The sequence below is a fragment of the Tachyglossus aculeatus genome, chromosome 10, assembly GCF_015852505.1.
Source record: "Tachyglossus aculeatus isolate mTacAcu1 chromosome 10, mTacAcu1.pri, whole genome shotgun sequence".
Classification (NCBI taxonomy): Eukaryota; Metazoa; Chordata; class Mammalia; order Monotremata; family Tachyglossidae; genus Tachyglossus; species Tachyglossus aculeatus.
The window spans coordinates 483,060-501,283 of record NC_052075.1 but is presented as its reverse complement, the minus strand read 5'-3'; the positions used below and the strand labels follow the sequence as shown (position 1 = coordinate 501,283).

Here is an 18,224-nt window from a genome sequence, read left to right as displayed (position 1 = left end):
TTGCGTGCAGTAAGCACTTAACAAATAGACTGTGAGCCCGTTGTTGGGTAGGGACTGTCTCTATCTGTTGCCAAATTGTACTTTCTAAGCGCTTAGTGTGACCTTGGGCAAATCACTTCACTTCTCTGGGACTCAGTTACCTCATCTGTAAAATGGGGATTAAGACTGTGAGCCCCATGTGGGACAACCTGATTACCCTGTATCCCCTCCAGTGCTTAGAACAGTGCTTGGCACATAGTAAGCGCTTAACAAATGCCATCATTATTAGTATTATTGCAGTGCTCTGCACACAGTAGGCGCTCAATAAATACGACTGAAATACCATAATAATAATAATAACAATCTGGGGAGGGAGGAACAGGGGGTCCCCCGCGAGGAGCCAGGCAGGGAGGTGGGTAGGTGGGGGGGGCAGAAGCTTCCTCCATCCATGAGGGGGTCCGGAGGCGGGCCGGAGAGGTTGGCCAGCCGGGGAAGTGACAGGACCTGCCCGGCGGGAGGCGGGGCCGGAGCGGGAGGAGGAGGAGGAGGAGGAGGAGGAGGAGGAGGAGGAGGAGGAGGAGGAGGAAGCCAGGGAGAAAGTGAAAGACCGCGGGGTGTCCCCTAGCAGCAGCAGCAGCAGCAGCAGCAGCAGCAGCAGCAGCGGTGGCATCATCATCAACCATCATCATCATCAATCGTATTTATTGAGCGCTTACTATGTGCAGAGCACTGTACTAAGCGCTTGGGAAGTGCAAATTGGCAACATCTAGAGACAGTCCCTACCCAACGGTGGGCTCACAGTCTAAAAGGGGGAGACAGAACAGTGTCATCTTGGTGCCCTCCCCCCAGGACCGGCCGGCTATGGCTGCGGCGGCATCGCCGCCGCCGCCCTTGGACGATGTGTCCTCCGTCCTAGACGCCCTGGCCTACCTGCCCGGACACTTCCACCTGGACCTGAAGGTGAACGAGGAGCCCGTTGTCCCGGCCCCCCTGCGCGGCCGGGACCTGAAGCTCAAGCGGGACTGCCTGCGGGCCGAGCTGGGGGCCGGGGGGCCGCCGGGGGCCGGGGCCAACCTCCTGGGGGTCTTCGCCTTCCACCTGGACCAGCTGGCCGAGGCCCGGGACGCCTTCCTGGAGGTGGTCGGCGCCCAGCCCCGCAACCTCAACGCCTGGGCCAACCTGGCCGTCGTCTTGGACCGCCTGGGCCAGGAGGGAGAGGCGGCCCGCTGCGCCGAGACGCTGGCCGGCCTCATGGGGCTGTCGTCGTCCGGGGGGCTGTCGTCCGGGGAGCCGGGGGAGCTGGCCCTCCGGGCGGCACGCTGCCTGGCAGAGCAGGGCTACGCTTACGCCTTCGACCTGGGCTTCGCCGACGACGCGGACCGGGCGGACAAGCTGTGCTCGGGCATCGCGTTGTATGAGCAGGCCCTGGCCTACGGGCGACAGGTGAGAGGGTCGCCCCCGGGACCCCCAGGAGGACGATGGGGGGGGGGGGGGGGCGGGAACCCTCGGGCTACTCATTCATTCAATCGTATTCATTGAGCGCTTACTGTGTGCAGAGCACTGTACTAAGCGCTTTAATGATAATAATAATGTTGGTATTTGTTAAATGCTTACCGTGTGCCAAGCACCGTTCTAAGCGCTGGGGGAGATACAAGGTCATCATTATTTTACTTGTACATATCTATTCTATTTATTTTATTTTGTTAGTATGTTTGGTTTTGTTCTCTGTCTCCCCCTTTTAGACTGTGAGCCCACTGTTGGGTAGGGACTGTCTCTATATGTTGCCAACTTGGACTTCCCAAGAGCTTAGTACAGTGCTCTGCACACAGTAAGCACTCAATGAATACGATTGATGATGATGATGATGAGGTGGTTCCACACGGGGCTTACGGTCTCAATCCCCGTTTTCCAGATGAGGTCACTGAGGCTCAGAAAAGTGAAGTGACTTGCCCAGAGTCACCCAGCTGACAAGTGGCAGAGCCGGGATTAGGACCCACGACCTCTGACTCCCAAGCCCGGGCTCTTGCCACTGAGCCACGCTGCTTACTGTGTGCAAAGCCCTGTACTAAGCGCTTGGAAAGTGTAATTCAGCAACATATAGAGACAGTCTCTTCCCAACAATGGGCTCACGGTCTAGAAGTCTAGTCTATTCCAGCCAGTCCTGACATACCGGCCTGAGGGGAGGGGTCGCCACCAAGTCCCCCAGGAGGGTGGTGGGTGGACCCTCCGGGCTGGGCTGAGCCCCCGGAGGAGCAGCCGGGTGGGGGAGGCCAAGATTCGGGTCACTGCTGGGGTTTGGGGGAGGGGACACTCCCTGCCTCCCTCACAGGCACCTCGTCCGCACCCCCGGGGAAGGAGGAGGGCAGGGGGTTCCCCCCCCACGGGGACCTGGATCCGTCCTTCAGCCCCCACCTTGCCAGGAGACCCTGCCACGCCACTGTTGGGTAGGGACCGTCTCTATATGTTGCCAACTTGTACTTCCCAAGCGCTTAGTACAGTGCTCTGCACACAGTAAGCGCTCAATAAATACGACTGATTGATTGACTGATTAATTGACTCCCCCCGGCCCCGCGCCCCGCCCTGTCCGTCCGGTGGGCGGGAGTCGCCACGGGCCCCCGGCCCCCACCACCCCCCATTCCCGCGGGCCGGGAAGAGTCAGCCCCGACGGGGCGGCATCGCCCTCCAACCGGCTGCCAAAACGCTGACATCGCCGGGACTGATGCCAACCGGGAGGTGGCCCAGAAAGGACCGGCCCCGGGGGGGCCAAGGGGTGGCCCGGCCCAGGGAGGAGAAGGCACCGAGATGCAGAGAATGACTTCCTGGGACACCCCAACCCCCGCCCCAGGCCCACCACTCCCCAGCCCCTACCCGAAACTCAGGATGGAGATGGGATGGTCGGGGGTGTGGAATGATCCAATCGTGTTGGTGACGGCCAAAGTCCAGGAGGCGACTTGGGTGTGAACAAAGGGCGGGCCCGTGGCTGCAGCTGGACAATGAGGAGCTATGGGTAGAGATAATAATAATAATTATAATGGTATAAGCAAGCGCTTACTATGTGCCAAGCACTGTTCTGAGTGCTGGGGTAGATACAAGGTCATCAGGTTGTCCCATGTGGGGCTCACAGGCTTCGTCCCCTTTTTAAAGGTGAGGGAACTGAGGCACTGAGAAAGAGCACCAAGCGGGCAACCGGAGGCCCCAGCTTCACCACTTGCCTGTTGTGTGAACTTAGGCACTTAGTTTTTCTGTGCCTCAGTTTCCTCATCTGTAAAATCGGGATTCAAAAGCTCTTCTCCCCCCTACTTAGACTCTGAACCTCGTGTGTAAGAGGGACTGAGTCTGACCCGATTGTCTTGTATCTCGATCCCAGCGCTTAGTCCAGTGCTTGGCTCATAGAAAGTGCTTAACCAATTCTATTTTGGTTATTATTATGTCCTAGGTGATGTGGACAGTGGAGCGCTAGTCTAGTGTAGGTGGGGTTGGCTAGTCCTCCCAATCCAGGATTTGGGTATGCTTGATTCCCCAGGGTTTGGGGGAAGCAGCAGGGAGGGGGAGAGGGACGTCATTCAGATGGGAGCAGAGAGAAGGGTCTGCTCGCTGAGCCCCCTGAAGCTGTGGGGTGGCCAGGGGTGGGTGATGCCCTCTGAACCACCCTCTTCTGCCACAGGTGCCACTAGAGGAGAAGCGGAGCTGGTACTTCACCATGGCCACCCTGCTCATCCGGTGAGGGGGCTTGGGTCTGGATTCTGGGCCCGGTTCACTATGGCCATCCTGCCCATCCAGGAAGGGGGCTCGGGTTGGGGGTCTGGGCCCAGTTCGCTTGGCCACCTTGCCCAACTGATGAGAGGGCTTGAGTCAGGAGTCCAGGCCCAAGAAGAGAAGAGTCCCCAGCCTTCGAACCACCTGCCAACTCCTGCAAATCCCTTTTTGGGGGAAGCTGGAATCGGGGAGGGAGGAAGGGAGGGGAAAGGGAGAGATGGGCTGTTGCCTGGGGGATGAGCCCAGAGTTTCAGCAATCATCCCCAGAAATGACACTGTTGACTGAGCACCCACAGTGAACAAGGCTCTGTACTGGATGCTTGGGAAGAACATAGTAATAATAATCATCATCATCATCATCATCACTGTGGCGAATAGGGTATGGAGATTAGGGATTAGGAGCAAGATGAAGATGAGGCTCAATGAGTAGGTTTATATTAGAGGAGCAAAGTGTTGTGGGCTGGGGTGTAGTGGGAGAGGAGGTTAGGTAGGAGGGGGAGAATTGATTCAGCATTCGATGCGGAGATGGCTAGGCAACCATGGAAGGTCTTGGAGAAGTGGGGAGTTGTGCTGTGAGTGATGTTTTAGAAAACTGATCCGGGCAGCAGAGTGAAGGATGGACTGGAGGGAGAGGCTGGAGGCAAGGAGGTTGATGTGTTAGTCAAGTGAGGAAAGACAAGTGACACAGCAGCAGTTTGGATGGAGAGGGAAGGGTGGATTTGGCAGATTTATGAAGGAAGAATCTGCTGAACAGGAGAGTTGGAAGAGAGAGACGAATGGAGGATAAATGATGCCAAGGTGGAGGGCTGGTCGAGTGGGGAGGAGGGTGGCATTGTCCGCTGTGATGGGTAAGTAAGAGAGAAGAAAGGAAGTTGAAGGAGGCTGAGTGGTGGCGGAGGAGCAGGACAGAGTGTAGCCTGTGGGCCTGGGTCCTGAGCTGGTCATTTGGTGACCTTAAAGAGAGCCATATAGGGGTTGCCTGGAGTGGGCGCCTGCTCATTCGGGATAAGGAGGGAGTTCGACAGGGGGATGTGTGGACAATGCTGCTGACCCTGTGGTCGTGTGGGCACCCCCCGACCCCCCACCATGCCCGGGGGATGGTTTGGTTCCTGGGACCCATGAGGCTGTCCTGGATGAAGCGGATGGGGCTCGGGGGTTGGAGAGGAGAGACCTGGGTGGGGAGAGGGGCAGGGGAACAGCAGGGGGGTCACTGCTGCTACCTGGGCCCCCACAGGCTGGACGGGATCTGGCTGAACCAGGGCCAGGCGGACGAGAAGCGGCTACCGTCCTTCAACCGGACCCTCCGCCTGCTCCAGCAAGTGGTGAAGTCATCCAGCGTTCACCACCGAGGTGACACGGCCTGGGCACTCCGACCTCCCAGACTGGGGCTGCCCTGGACTGGGAGCAGGGTGGAAGAGCCAGGAGGTTGGGGGGGGAAATGGGGCAAAGGGGCTGGCGAGGTGCGGTGAGGGCAGGGTGGACAGAGCCAGGCCGAGCCTCGGGGCCGGGTGGGATGGGTAGGGACGGATCAAGCTCTGAGCATTCGTGTCTGGGGGTGAGAGAGGATGGTGGTGGCGGCCGGGAGGGGAGGCAGAGGCAGGGAGTGGGAGGACAGGAGCAGGGAGTGGGAGGACAGAAACCTGTTCCAGGCGGACTGACCCTGCCCCGCCTCACCCTCCTCCCCCCACCCCCTGCAGCGCTGGGCTGGTGCTACCTAGGCATGGTACTGGAGCGGACCCTGACCTTCGGGACCACGCCGATGGGCGTGCACGACTGCGGCTACTCTGGGACTGACCCACTGGACTGCTACAGCAAGGTCCGGGTAGTAACCACGACAATGATTGCTGGCTTTGTTGAGTACTTACTGTCAATCAATGGGGAAGTAGCATGGCCTAGTGGAGTCAGGAGGACCCGGGTTCTAATCCGGATCTGCCACTTGTCTGCCGTGGGACCTCGGGCGAGTTACTTCACTTCTTATTTTACGTCGTTTACCCTTAAAAACAGAGTGGTCAGTGGAACTTGTTGGGGATATTTTGCCGGTGATTTCAATGGAAAAATCCCTCTGCTGGCTGCTTACTTTGTGCCAGAAACTGTACTAAGCATGGCAGTAGACATGAGGTAATTGGATTGGACACAGTCCCTCTCCCACATAGGGCTCCCAGTCTTAATCTCCATTTTACAGGTGAGGTCACTGAGGCAAGGTGAAGTGACGTGACTTGCCCAAGGTCACACAGACAAGTGGCAGAACCACTGACTCCCAAGCTATTAACTCTTACTGTTTGAGCTCTTAATTCCCGTTTTACAGATGAGGCAACTGAGGCATAGAGAAGTGAAGTGACTTGCCCAAGGTTACACAACAGACAAGTGGCAGAGCCGGAATTAGAACCCAAGGTCCTTTTGACTCCCAGACTATTGAGCTCTTACTATGTGAGCTCTTAAGCTCTTGGGAGAGTACAAACATCGATACAACAGACACATTCTCTGCCCATAACAAGCTTACAGTCTAGAGAACGAGACAGATGTTAATATGATAAATCAATTATGGATATGAACATAAAAGCTGTATCAGTTGTATTAGTTCATATAGCTTGTTCAAAGGCTATAGGAAATGAGGGCTGAGAATTTCTGACGAGAGGTAGAGAGAGAGAGAGAGAGAGGGAGAGAAGAGAAAAGAGACGCATTCCCTAATTTGGGGTTGTCTCATCAGTGAAAAGAGTCATAGACTAGTGTGAATTTTTGCTCTTAACCAAGGCTTAATTGGCACTTGGGCTTGGCTGGCATCTGTGGGCAGGGCCCTGGAACCTTGTGCCAATGTCAGGACCAGAGGATTAATGCTGGGAGAGTCCGTCTTTTCTCCCTCCAGCCTTGCCTCCTCCACTGGACTGCAACCTTGTTATAGGCAGGGAACGTGACCACAAATTCTGTTATATTGTACTCTTCCAAGCGCTTAGTACAGTGTACTGCACATAGTAAGCACCCAATAAATACCACTGATTGATTGATTCTCTGGGCCTCAGTTCCCTCATCTGTAAAATGGGGATTAAGACTGTGAGCCCCATATGGGACAGGGACTGTGTCCATCTGGATTTGTTTATATCTGCCCCAGCACTTAGTACAGTGCCTGGTGCATAGCAAGCACTTAACAAATACCACAATTATTATTATTGAGTGCTTACTATGTGCAGAGCACTGTACAAAGTGCTTGGGAAAGTACAACAGAGTAGGTAGTCATATGACCTGCCCTGTCCACAACGAGCTTACAATCTAGGATGTACTAAGCATTGTGGTAGATGTACTACCAACACAGAAAACACCACCCCTGCCCATGCGGGGATTACAGCTGAAGGGGAAACAGGTATTGAATCCCCATTCTCAGAAGAGAGAATGGAGGCCCAGAGAGATTAAGCAACTTGCCCGAGGTCACACAGCAGGCACATGGCAGGGCCGGAATTAGAACCCAGGTCCCGACTCCCATTTCCATGTTCTGCCCATTAGGCCATGCTACTTTTCATGACAGCCCTCCACCTTCTCATCTGCCCCCTTCATTCTCTAACCTACCCCTACCCTCACCTCACCATAACCTCCCAACTCACCCCCTAAACCCTACCTCCCTAAACCTGTGCCCTGACCACCCAACCTGTTCCCCAGCCCCCAACCCCAGTTTTGAACCTCAGAAAACATCGCCTCCCCCAGCCTTTCCCCGTGGGGGGGAAATATAGGGGCCGGGGGGTGGGGTGGCCAATGGGTGCAGCCAATGGCCCCTTCCCAGAACCTCCCCTCCCCTTCCCTCCAGCCGGACCATTGGCTCATTCATTCATTCATTCAGTCAGTCAGTCAATCAATAGTATTTATAATATTAATAGTAATAATGATGGCAATTGTTAAGCGCTTACTATGTGTCAGGCACTGTTCTAAGCGCTGGGGTAGATACCAGGCAATCAGGTTGTCCCACGTGGGGCTCACAGGCTTCATCCCAATTTTAATAATAATAATAATAATAATAATAATGGCATTTGTTAAGCGCTTACTATGTGCAAAACACTGTTCTAAGCACTGGGGGTGATACAAGGTGATCAGGTTGTCCCACATGGGGCTCACAGTCTTAATACCCACTTTACAGATGAGGTAACAGGCACAGAGAAGTTAAGTGACTTGCTCAAAGTCACACAGCTGACAAGTGGCGGAGGCGGGATTAGAATAATAATAATAATGATGGCATTTGTTAAGCACTTACTATATGTGTCAGGCACTGTTCTAAGCACTGGGGAGGTTACAAGGTGATCAGGTTGTCCCACGTGGGGCTCACAGTATTAATCCCCATTTTACAGATGAGGGATCTGAGGCACAGAGAAGTTAAGTGACTTGTCCAAAGTCACACAGCTGATAAGTGGCGGAGGCGGAATTAGAACCCACGACCTCAGACTCCCAAGCCCGTACTCTTTCCAGTAAGCCATGCTGCTTTTCTACTTATTGAGCACTTACTGGGTCAGAGCACTGTACTAAGCGCTTGGGAGAGTACAAGCCACCAAACACCCTACCCCCCTCCCCACGACAGTCGGGGGGCTAATGCAGGAGCGTGGCGAGCCCCCCCCCCCATCTCCCACCTCGTCCGACCCCCCAGGCCACCCACCCCCACCGACCTTCTGCCTCCCACAGTCGATCGAGCTGGCCAGGACGCAGCCCCACATCCTGAACCGCCTGGCCAAGATCTTCCACTTCCTGGGCAAGGACGACTTGGCCACTGGCACCTGCAACATGGCACTGGACCTGCTGCCAGCGCCCGAAAAAAACTGGCAGACCTACTGCACCCGGGCCAAGGTAGGGGGCCACCCTGTCCACCCACCCTGCCAGTCAGTTAGAGGGATTTCCTGAGCCCTTACTGGGTAAGGGCTCTAAACTGTAAGCTCATTGTGGGCAAAGAATCTGTCTGTTTATTGTTGTATCATATTCTCAGAGGGATTTCCTGAGCCCTTATTGGGTAAGGGCTCTAGACTGTAAGCTCATTGTGGGCAAAGAATCTTTTTATTGTTGTATCATATTCTCCTAAGCAATTAGTACAGTGCTCCACACACAGTAAGTGCTCAATAAATGACTGAATGAATGAATGAAGGGTGCAGAGCGCTGTAATAGTAATAATGATGGCATTTATTAAGTACTTACTATGTGCAAAACACTGTTCTAAGCACTGGGGTTGGGGATACGAGGTGATCAGGTTGTCCCACGGGGGGCTCACAGTCAATCCCCATTTTCCAGATGAGGTAACTGAGGCACAGAGAAGTTAACTGACTTGACCAAAGTCACACAGCTGACAATTGGTGGAGCCCGGATTTGAACCCATGACCTCTTATTCCAAAGCCCGTGCTCTTTCCACTGAGCCACGCTGCTTCTCTACTAACCAAGTCCTTAGGAATGTCCAGTACACTAGAGTTTGTAGACATGATTCCTGCACACAAAGAGCTTACAGTCTACCCGGGGAGGTGGGATGTTGAAATCAGTGATGGACAGGGAGAATGGCACAGCGTTAAGGGTATGGACATCCGTGACGTGTTGTAAGGCTGGGCTGAGCATCAGAGAGCTTCAAGTGTTTGTGGCCAAGTGCCTAGTCGATGCAGAGGGGTCAGGGGAAATGAGGGATGAATCTGGGGAGGTGGGCAGGGCCTTGACAGAGTGTGGGTGGGTGGGTGGGCATGAGCTCGGCAGAGTGTGGGTGGGCAGGCAGGGCCCTCGGCAGGGCGTGGGTTGGTGGGGGCTGGTTACAGCGTGGGTGGGTGGGTGGTTAGGGCCTTTAATAGGACATGGGTGGGTGGGCAGAACCCTCTAGCAGGGTGTGGGTGGGTGGGCAGAGGTTTGGCAGAGAAGGTGCAGGGTGCCTTTCCCCAGATCCACGTGAAGGCTTACCTGCGAGACCTGGAGAGAGCCAAGGCCGGGCTTGGGGGGCTGCCGGACCGCGGACACCTGTCCAGCGCCAAGGCCGACCTGGAGGGGGTTGTACGTGTGTGCCCAGGGCTCAAGGCCTTAGTGGACATGGGCCAGGTGAGGTCAAGACCAGAGCCCTTCCTCCTGCCGGGCGGGGACCCTGGGCAAGCCTCCCCACCCCAGGGGCAAACTCTCCCTGGCAGGTGCCCCTTGGCGAGTGCTCTGGATGCTGCATGTTGCTCCCCTAACTGCTGCACATTTAGTAATAATAGTTGTGGTATTTGTTAAGCGCATACTATGTGCCAGGCACTATACTAAGTGTTGGGGTGTATACAAGCAAATCAGATCAGACACAATCCCTGTTCCACGTGGGGCTTGGTCGTAATCCTCGTGCAGAGAAGCAGTGTGACTTAGTGGGTAGAGCACGAGCCTGGGAGTCAAAAGGACTGGGTTCTAATTCTGGCTCCACCACATGTCTGCTGGGTTACCTTGGGCAAGTCACTTCACTTCCCTGGGCCTCAGTTCCCTCATCTGTAAAATGGGGATTAAGAGTGTGAGCCCTGTGTGGGACAGGAACTGCATCCAACCTGATTAACTTGTATCTACCCCAGTGCTTAGAACAGTGCTTGGCGCATAGTAGGCACTTAACAAATACCATTATTATTATTATTTTACAGATGAGGGAACTGAGGCCCAGAGAAGTGAAGTGACTTGTCCATAGCCACACAGCAATGGCAATGGTCTGTGGTGGGGGTGAGACCGTTGTCCTTGGCCCAGATGCCATAATCTCTTCCTTTCACCCCAGGGGCTGGGGGGCAGAGGGCTGTGTGCTGCCCTCTCCCTTTCTGCCTGCCTTATTGGATACAGCCCTAGCTGGGAGTCAGAAGAACCTGGTTTCTAATCCCAGCTCTGCCACATGTCTGCTGGGTGAGCTTGGGCAAGTCACTTAACTTCTCTAGGCCTCAATTCCCTCATCTGTAGAATGAGGATTAAGAGTGTGAGGCCCTGTATGGGACAGGGATTGCATCCAACCTGATTAACCTGTATCTACCCGATGCTTAGAGCAGTGCTTGGCACATAGTAAGCACTTAAAAAGTACCATGATAATAATAATAATTATCATTATTATTGCTCAGCTCCAATTTGCTGCCACCAAGGCCCCAGGGAAGCTAGGCTACACCATCCCTGGCTGAAAGTCAGCAAGTCCAATCTCCTCTCTTTAGACAAGCTGACCACAGAGAGAAGGGACTTTCCCTGGGGGGTCACCTAATCCGTCCCCCTGTCTGTAAGCAAGACTACCTGGGACAGAAGGGACCGCCTCCCCACCCCAAGGTAATTTAGTCCATCCCCCTGCCTTCAGGCAGGCGTGCTCCAGACGCAAGTCCCCACCCTGAGGAGGTCATCATTCATCTGGTCCCCCTGCCGTGGGCGCGACCCCCTCCTGGCAGTCCGCAGTCCAGGGGACGCACCCTGACCCGCCAATGCCCCCGTCCACCCACCGCCCGCAGGTGTACTACTACATGGGCGTGGACGCCGTGCAGGAGCTGCTGACAGTGGACGAGGAGGCTCTGGACACGGCCCTGGTGTTCCTGGCCCGGGCGCTGGAGCTGGACCCGGGGGATGCACTGCCCGAGGTGCAGCTGCTGCGGGGCAAGTGCCTACGCACCAAGGGCGAAGAGCGGAACGCGCTGCAGTGCTTCAAGCGTGCCATCGAGCTGGACGACGCGGGCTCCGCGCTGACCGAGAGCTTCCGCTGCCTCATGGAGACACTGCTCGGGCTGTTCGGTCAGGGCCGCCTGGGCGCCCGCGAGCTGGGCCGCGAGCTGGATGTCTGGCTGGACGAGGCCGGGCGCAAGTACCCGTCCGGCCGGCTGCGGCGGGAGCTGCGCCTGGCAGTCCGGAGCCATACCACCGAGGTGGTGGCCCTGGCTAAGGACCTGGTGGCCCAGGGACAGCTGGACCTGGTCCGGCTGCTGTTCGACACCGTGGGCGGCGGGCCGGACCGGCCGGCCGGGAGGTACCTCTCCGTCTGAGGCTTGGTTGTCTCCAAGGCCGGGCGGCCCTCAGGGTCTCTCTCTCCCCACAAGACCCCGTGGCCTGAAGTGACCCGGAGTTTGCGTGTGGCCAGAACGTGCCCACCCTGAATGGCGTCCCATCTCCACAGGAGATGGTGGCCTCAGTTTCCCCTCCTGGAGACGGCAGCCTCAGTTTCTCTCCTGGAAGAGGTGACCTGGCTTTCCCCCTGGAGGTGGCGGCCTCAGTTTCTCCCCTGGAGGCGGTGACCTCAGTTTCCCTCTGGTGGTGGCGCCCTTTGTTCCCCCCTCCCCCAGAGGCAGCAGCCTCAGTTCTCCCTCTGGAGGCAGTGGGCCTCAGTTTCCCACTCCCAAAGACGGTGGCCTCAGTTTTCCCCTTGAGAAGCGGCAGCCTCACGTTTCTTCCAGCAGCCCTCCAGGTTGCCAGCGCTGAGGAGACCCCTGCCCTTTGCCCTCCAAGGTCAGGGTCCCCACCGACTTGCTGCTTTCCAGACCCTGATGGGGGCGGTTGGGGACCGGGGGGAGCCAGAATGGAAACATCGTGCACAACTCTGTGCTGGGAGTTGTGGCTGGGAGTCTGGTTCCTCTTCACCAACCCCATTCCCGTCCACCGGCCCTACCCAGGTCTGTAATTTATGGAGGGGCACTCACCCTCTACTTTTGGGCCTTGCCAGCTGGACCCCTGGACCTGTCCCTGTGGACAGAGCGCTGGGCAGTGGGGGGGTCCACTGCAAGGGCAGAGGACTCTACTGGATGCCCACTGGGGACAGAGCACTGTACTAGGCTGCTGCTGGGGGCAGAGTGCTCTACTGGGTGCCCGTTGGGAGCAGAGCAATGTACTAGGCTGCTGCTGGGGGCAGAGCACTGTATTAAGTGTCCACTGGGGGTTGAGTGTTGTACTGGTTGCCCCCTGTATATATGGGAATATCAAACAGAAGACACCTCTCCCCCTCAAGTTGTTTTGGACCCCCTACACCCCTGTCCCCTTCAGCTGTTTGCATAGAGGGAGGCCCCCTAGAGAGGGAGAGCCCTGCCCCTATACCTTGTCTCCAAGCGACAGTGTCCAGCAGCCGGGGCCTCTGGCATCCTAGGCCCAGCCTAGTCCTCCCTCCTCTCCTGTCACCTCAGCATGGGTGGAAGCGAGGCCCTTCTCCTCAGGGGTCCCGGGCCCAGTCCAGACCTCTGCCAGGTCCAGGGCTGAGGATCCCGCGCTGCCTTCCCCTCTCCAGCCTGGTCGGTGCCCGCCGCCCCATGGTCAGCCCCCGCCACCTGCACGGTGGTAACATCGCAACCCACCCTCAGTTCGGTCCGAACTGTTCCATGTTCCCAGGGGGCTCTTCCTGCCAGCCTCCCGGCTGACCCCCAACACGGTCCGGCCGGGCAAGTGTTGCTTTGCCCATTTTACAGAAGGGGAAGCCGGGGCCCAAAGAGGTTAAGTGTCTTGCCCAAGGTTACATAGCAGGCAGAACTGAAACTAGAACCCACGCTTTGTGCCTCCTGCCCCCAGGCCCGGGCCCTGCCCTTCAGTGCATCTGTAGTGGATTTTCACGGCAGGCCAGGCCGGGCCGGGCCAGGCCAGGCTTCCCGGAATGGCACATCTACAAGCCCTCCTGAAATCCCTCCTCTTTTAGGTGTTCTTCCCTGTTGCAGTTTTCTTCTCCCCGAGTCTCGCCCTCCCAACTACCACCTTCTCACTCCAGTTTCCTCTGGGCACTTGTGAACTTACACCCACCCACAGCACTTCTGTACGGGTCAGTTTACACAATCTACCATTAAGCATCTTCTCTTCTAAATATCCATCTTTCCTTTCTCTTTTTTTTATGGTGTTGGTTTGTGTTGGTTAAGCACTTATTATGTGCCAGGCACTGTACTAAGCACTGGGGTAGATACCAGCTAATCAGGATAGACATGGTCTGTGTCCCACGTGGGGCTCACGGTTATAAGATGAGGTAACTGAGGCACAGAGAAGTGAAGTGACTTGCCCAAGATCACACTGCAGACAAGTGGTGGATCTGGAATTAGACTCCAAGTCCTTTTGACTCCCAGGACTATGCTCAATCCATTAAGCAAAGCTGCTTCTCTCTGTAAATAATAATTATTGTAATTGTTAAGCTCGTCCTATGTGCCAGGCACTGTACTAAGCACCGTAAATAATGTTTGGTCTCTGCCCCTGCCAAACTGTAATCTTCTTGAGGGCAGGGATCATGACTAAGCCTATTCTTCTCTCCCCAGCACTCAATACAGTGATCTGCACACAGTAGATTGTCAGCTCTTTTAGGGGAGGAATCGTGTCTACCACCTGTACTGGACTCTTCCCAGTGTTCAGTACAGCACTCTGCACACAGTAGACTGGAAGCTCCTTCGAGGCAGGGATCCTGTCTAACTCATTGCACATGACAGACAATAAATATTATTGATTGATTGGTTTTTTGTTTATAGAATTTTACCACGCACAGGTTCACTAGGTTCACACTTTGTTTTGGTACTGCTGATTCGTACCCCCTCTCTTTCACTCTGTCTCTATGTCTCTCTCTTCCCCTCTCGCCATCTACCCTGGATCTGTTTCTGCCTTTCCCTCAGTTTGTCTCTGTGTCTCTGTCTTTTCCTCATCCTGTCTCTGTCTGTCTCTCTCACTTCCCCTCTCTTGCTGTCTGTCTCTGGATCTGTTTCTGCCTTTCCCTCCTTGCCTCAACCTCCGTCTCTCTCCCTGCCTGCTCCTGTGTCACTCTCTCTCTGTTTATATCTCTATTTTATATCTGCCTTGCTCTCTCTTTCTGTCTTTGTCTCCCTCTCTCTCTCTCTTTTAGATTTCCTGTGTCCCCCTGGAAATTTCCTTTGCACATAGTAAGCGCTTAGTAAATGCCATTAAAAAAAATAATTTCCCAATTTCGTAAATGCAAACATTTTAGCTCTGAACATGAACATGGGCTTTAAGTGCTCTAAGCTCTTGTCATCCATGTCCTCACACTTGTCTTGTTTTCCCCTGCAACCCTCCTGTTTTCCGCTTCTTTTTCTCATCCCGGGTCCCAGGGAGGTGAGCCCCCTGGACTATCCTGGCAGCCAGTTTGTGGCTCGGTCCTCTTGGTAGGTGGGAGTTGCCCATGATCCCTGGGTCCCCGGGCCAGTGTCCATCCTCTGTTTCTCACCAGTCTTCCAGAGTCCCATTCCTCTGGACCGAAGGAAGTGGAGCCCACCAGCCAGCCCGGCCTCCCATCCCCAGACTCACCACCCCCACTTCCCCCGGGCCGGAGTTGCCCACATGGCTTTCCTTGGCCCGCCGGGCTGGTCCCACGGCTGGCAGCTGTTTGGGAGGGTAACTGTGCCACCTGGGGACCTCACTGAACCAGCCACGTTGGCTGCTAATCTCTTAACCACCTTGACCCTCTTCCTGCCGGTTCCTGGTGCCGAGCATGGCTGGGCAGGAAGCCCGGTGAAAGTGGGCACAGCTCTGGCTGGATCCCTCCGCCCCATGGTATAGTCGTGACCTCTGATTCATTCATTTGTTCATTCATTCAATCCTATCCGTTGAACGCTTACTGTGTACAGAGCACTGTACTGAGTGCTTAGGAGAGTACAAAATAACAATAGACACATTCCCTGCCCGCAGTGAGCTTATGGTGGAGAAGGGGAGACAGATATTGATATAAAATCAATAAATTACAGATATGCATATCAGTGCCGTAGGGTTGGGAGGGGGGTGAATATAGGGAGCAAGTCAGGGTGACACAGAAGGAAGTGGGAGAAGAGAAAAGGAGGACTTAGTCAGGGAAGGCCTCTTGGAGGAGGTGTGCCTCCAATAAGGCTTTGAAGAGGGGGAGAGTAATCGTCTGTGGGATTTGAGGAGGGAGGGCATTCCAGGCCAAGGACAGGATGGAGGTGAGGGGGTCAGTGGTGAGATAGATAAGATCGAGGTACTCACCGTGACCTTCATTCAGTCAATTGTATTGATTGAGTACTTACTATGTGCAAATTTCTGCACTGACCCCTGACCACCCCATGATCTCTCACCACACCATGATCATTAATTGCATCCTGGCCTCTGACCTTGCCCCTTATGCAAAGGAGAATTAGGTCAAAGGATCATAGCCCAGGGCCAGTAGCCCCTTTCTACTGTCCACGACTCCATCACTAGGGTACCTAAGGGACTTGTGGTCAAATCATTAACTTGTATACCCTACTTGGGCACTCATTCATCCATGTGTCCATTTCCTTTCTTCTCTTCTATAAGTCATTTATTTTAGCATCTGTCCCTCCACCTAGCCCCTCTCAGGGTCACACCTGGAGAGTTTACAGTACTCTTGTATCTCCCCCAGTGCTTAGAACAATGCTTGGCACATAGTAAATGCTTAAGAAATACCAGTATTATTATTATTATTATTATTATTATTATTATTATTATTACTCTACCAGTCCCGACTATGGGAAGGAGAGTCAAGCAGAGGTATATCCATTCCATTCCTAGTTCGGGCAGTGGCTAGCGAGGGGAAAGCAACCTGCTAAAAGTTACAACTCACCTGTGCAGGACAGCAGCGGCACGGTAGAGAGTCGAGGATGGAGACTCAAATTGGCCACACGGAAGGAGGCAACGGTAAACTACTTCCAGATTTTTACCAAGAAAACTCTATGGATCCACTACCAGAATGATCGCCAATGGAGGTGGGGCGTTCTGGGAGAGATGCGTCCATGACATCGCTATGGGTCAGACATGACTCGAAGGCATAGGACAACAACAATCACCTCCACCTAGACTGTAAAATCCTCAAGGACAGGGTTAGACTCTTCTAACTATCATGTTGAACTCTCCAAGCACTGAGTACAGTGCTCCTCACACATTAGGGGTTTAATAAAGGCTGTTGATAGATTATATCGGAAGCCATTGGGTGGGTTCAAGGCAGAGAGATGCAACTAGTGATGTATCAGGAAGGTGATCCGAGGTAGCGGCGTGGGGTATGGAGATGAAGTAGGAAGGGGCGGGAAGCAGGGAGGCCAGCATGGAAGCGGACCCAGTCATCTAATCTTGATCAATCAATGTTATTTATTGAGCGTTTACTATGTGCAGAGCACTGTATTAAGCACTTGAGAGAGTACCCTACCAGTGAGTTAGCAGACCCACTCCCTGCCCATAACGAACTTAATGTCTAGAGGTAAGACGAGAGGTCAGACCACGGTGGTCACCGTTTGGGTGGCGAGGACGGGGCGGATCCAGGGGGTGTTGCGTAGAAAGACCAGCCAACAGTTGGCAGCAGATTGAATGGGAAAGCTGAAAGACAGGAAAGGGTCTAGTATAACACTAAGATAGGGGACTTCTTGAACAGGGAGGATGATGGATTGGTGGTGTGCAAATCACTGTTCTAAACACTTGGGAGAGGACGGTAGAGTTGGTAGACACGATCCCTGCTCTCAAGGACCTTCCGGTCTATTGTTGTAGAGCGCAGTACTGAGCTCTCAAGAGTGGGCAATAGAGTTAGTAGACGTGATTCCTGCCCTCAAGGAGCTTCCAGTCTAATGTGAGCAGAGGACTGTACTGAATGGTGGGGAGAGGACAATGGAGTTGGCAGCCATGATCCCTGCCCTCAAGGACCTTCTGGCCTACCAGGATGCAGACAGTGAAATAAATTGCATGTACAGGGAGCCAAGAGTGCTACTGGTGAAGAGGGGTGGGTATCCAACTGCTTTTGTTAAACAAGAAGTGGCAGCTGATGGAAGCGGGAGTAGATTTTGCTAGACACCCTCGGCCCGCAAACTTTCCAGCCTCAGTCGACACCACAATCATCCCTGTCCACGAAGCCTGCAACTTTGGTGTCATCTGTGACCCTCCACTATGGTTAAATAATTAATGATGGTATTTGTTAAGCACTTACTATGTGCCAAGCACTGTTCTAAGTGCTAGGGTAGATACAAGGTAATCAGCTTGTCCCACATGGGGCTCACAGTCTTGATTCTCATTTTAAAGATGCGGTAACAGAAGCACAGAGAAGTTAAGTGGCTTGCCCAAGGTCACACAGCAGACAAATGGCGGAGCCAGGATTAGAACCCACGTCCTCTGACTCCCAAGCACATGCTCTTTCCACTAAACCACCCTGCTTCTCAGAGCTGGTTCAGCTCGGGCCTTCAGCCAGTCAGTCAATTGTATTTACTGAGTGCTTACTGTGTGCAGAGCACTGGATTAAGCACTTGGGAGAGTACAGTACAACAAGAAACAGACCCATTCCCTGTCCACAATGAGCTTACAGTCTAGTGGGGGAGACAGCCATTAATGTAAATAAGTAAATAAATGACAGATATGGATATAAGTGCTGTGGGGCTGAGAGAGCAAGGCAAGGAGATGGAAAAGGAAGTGGAAGAAGAGGAAAGGAGGGCTGAGTCGGGGAAGGCTTCTTGGAGGAGATTTGTCTTCAGTGAGGCTTTGAAGAGCTTAGCGCTTAGAACAGTGCTTTGCACATAGTAAGCGCTTAATAAATGCCATTATTATTATTATTATTAAGAGGGGGAGAGTCGCCGTCTGTCGGATTTGAGAAGGGATGGAGTTCCAGGCCAGCG

The 18,224-nt window shown here is 54.3% G+C and overlaps 1 protein-coding gene across 1 annotated transcript; it reads left to right on the top strand.

Annotated features, from left to right (window-relative positions):
* The first annotated feature begins 840 nt into the window (after positions 1–840).
* TTC22 (tetratricopeptide repeat domain 22) lies at positions 841–11,684 on the top strand. The gene is made up of 7 exons (XM_038752628.1): positions 841–1,422; positions 3,644–3,699; positions 4,970–5,085; positions 5,433–5,551; positions 8,392–8,553; positions 9,616–9,768; positions 11,160–11,684. The coding sequence occupies exons 1-7, from the start codon at positions 841–843 to the stop codon at positions 11,682–11,684; spliced, it is 1,713 nt and encodes a 570-aa protein (XP_038608556.1).
* The last annotated feature ends 6,540 nt before the right edge of the window (positions 11,685–18,224 follow it).

Bases quoted from the DNA above. Each gene is read 5' to 3' on its own strand.
- TTC22 (XM_038752628.1), top strand. From the start codon at position 841: ATGGCTGCGGCGGCATCGCCGCCGCCGCCCTTGGACGATGTGTCCTCC. The intron at 1,423-3,643 runs GTGAGAGGGTCG...CTTCTGCCACAG, and splicing joins CCCTGGCCTACGGGCGACAG to GTGCCACTAGAGGAGAAGCG. The intron at 9,769-11,159 runs GTGAGGTCAAGA...CACCGCCCGCAG, and splicing joins CCTTAGTGGACATGGGCCAG to GTGTACTACTACATGGGCGT.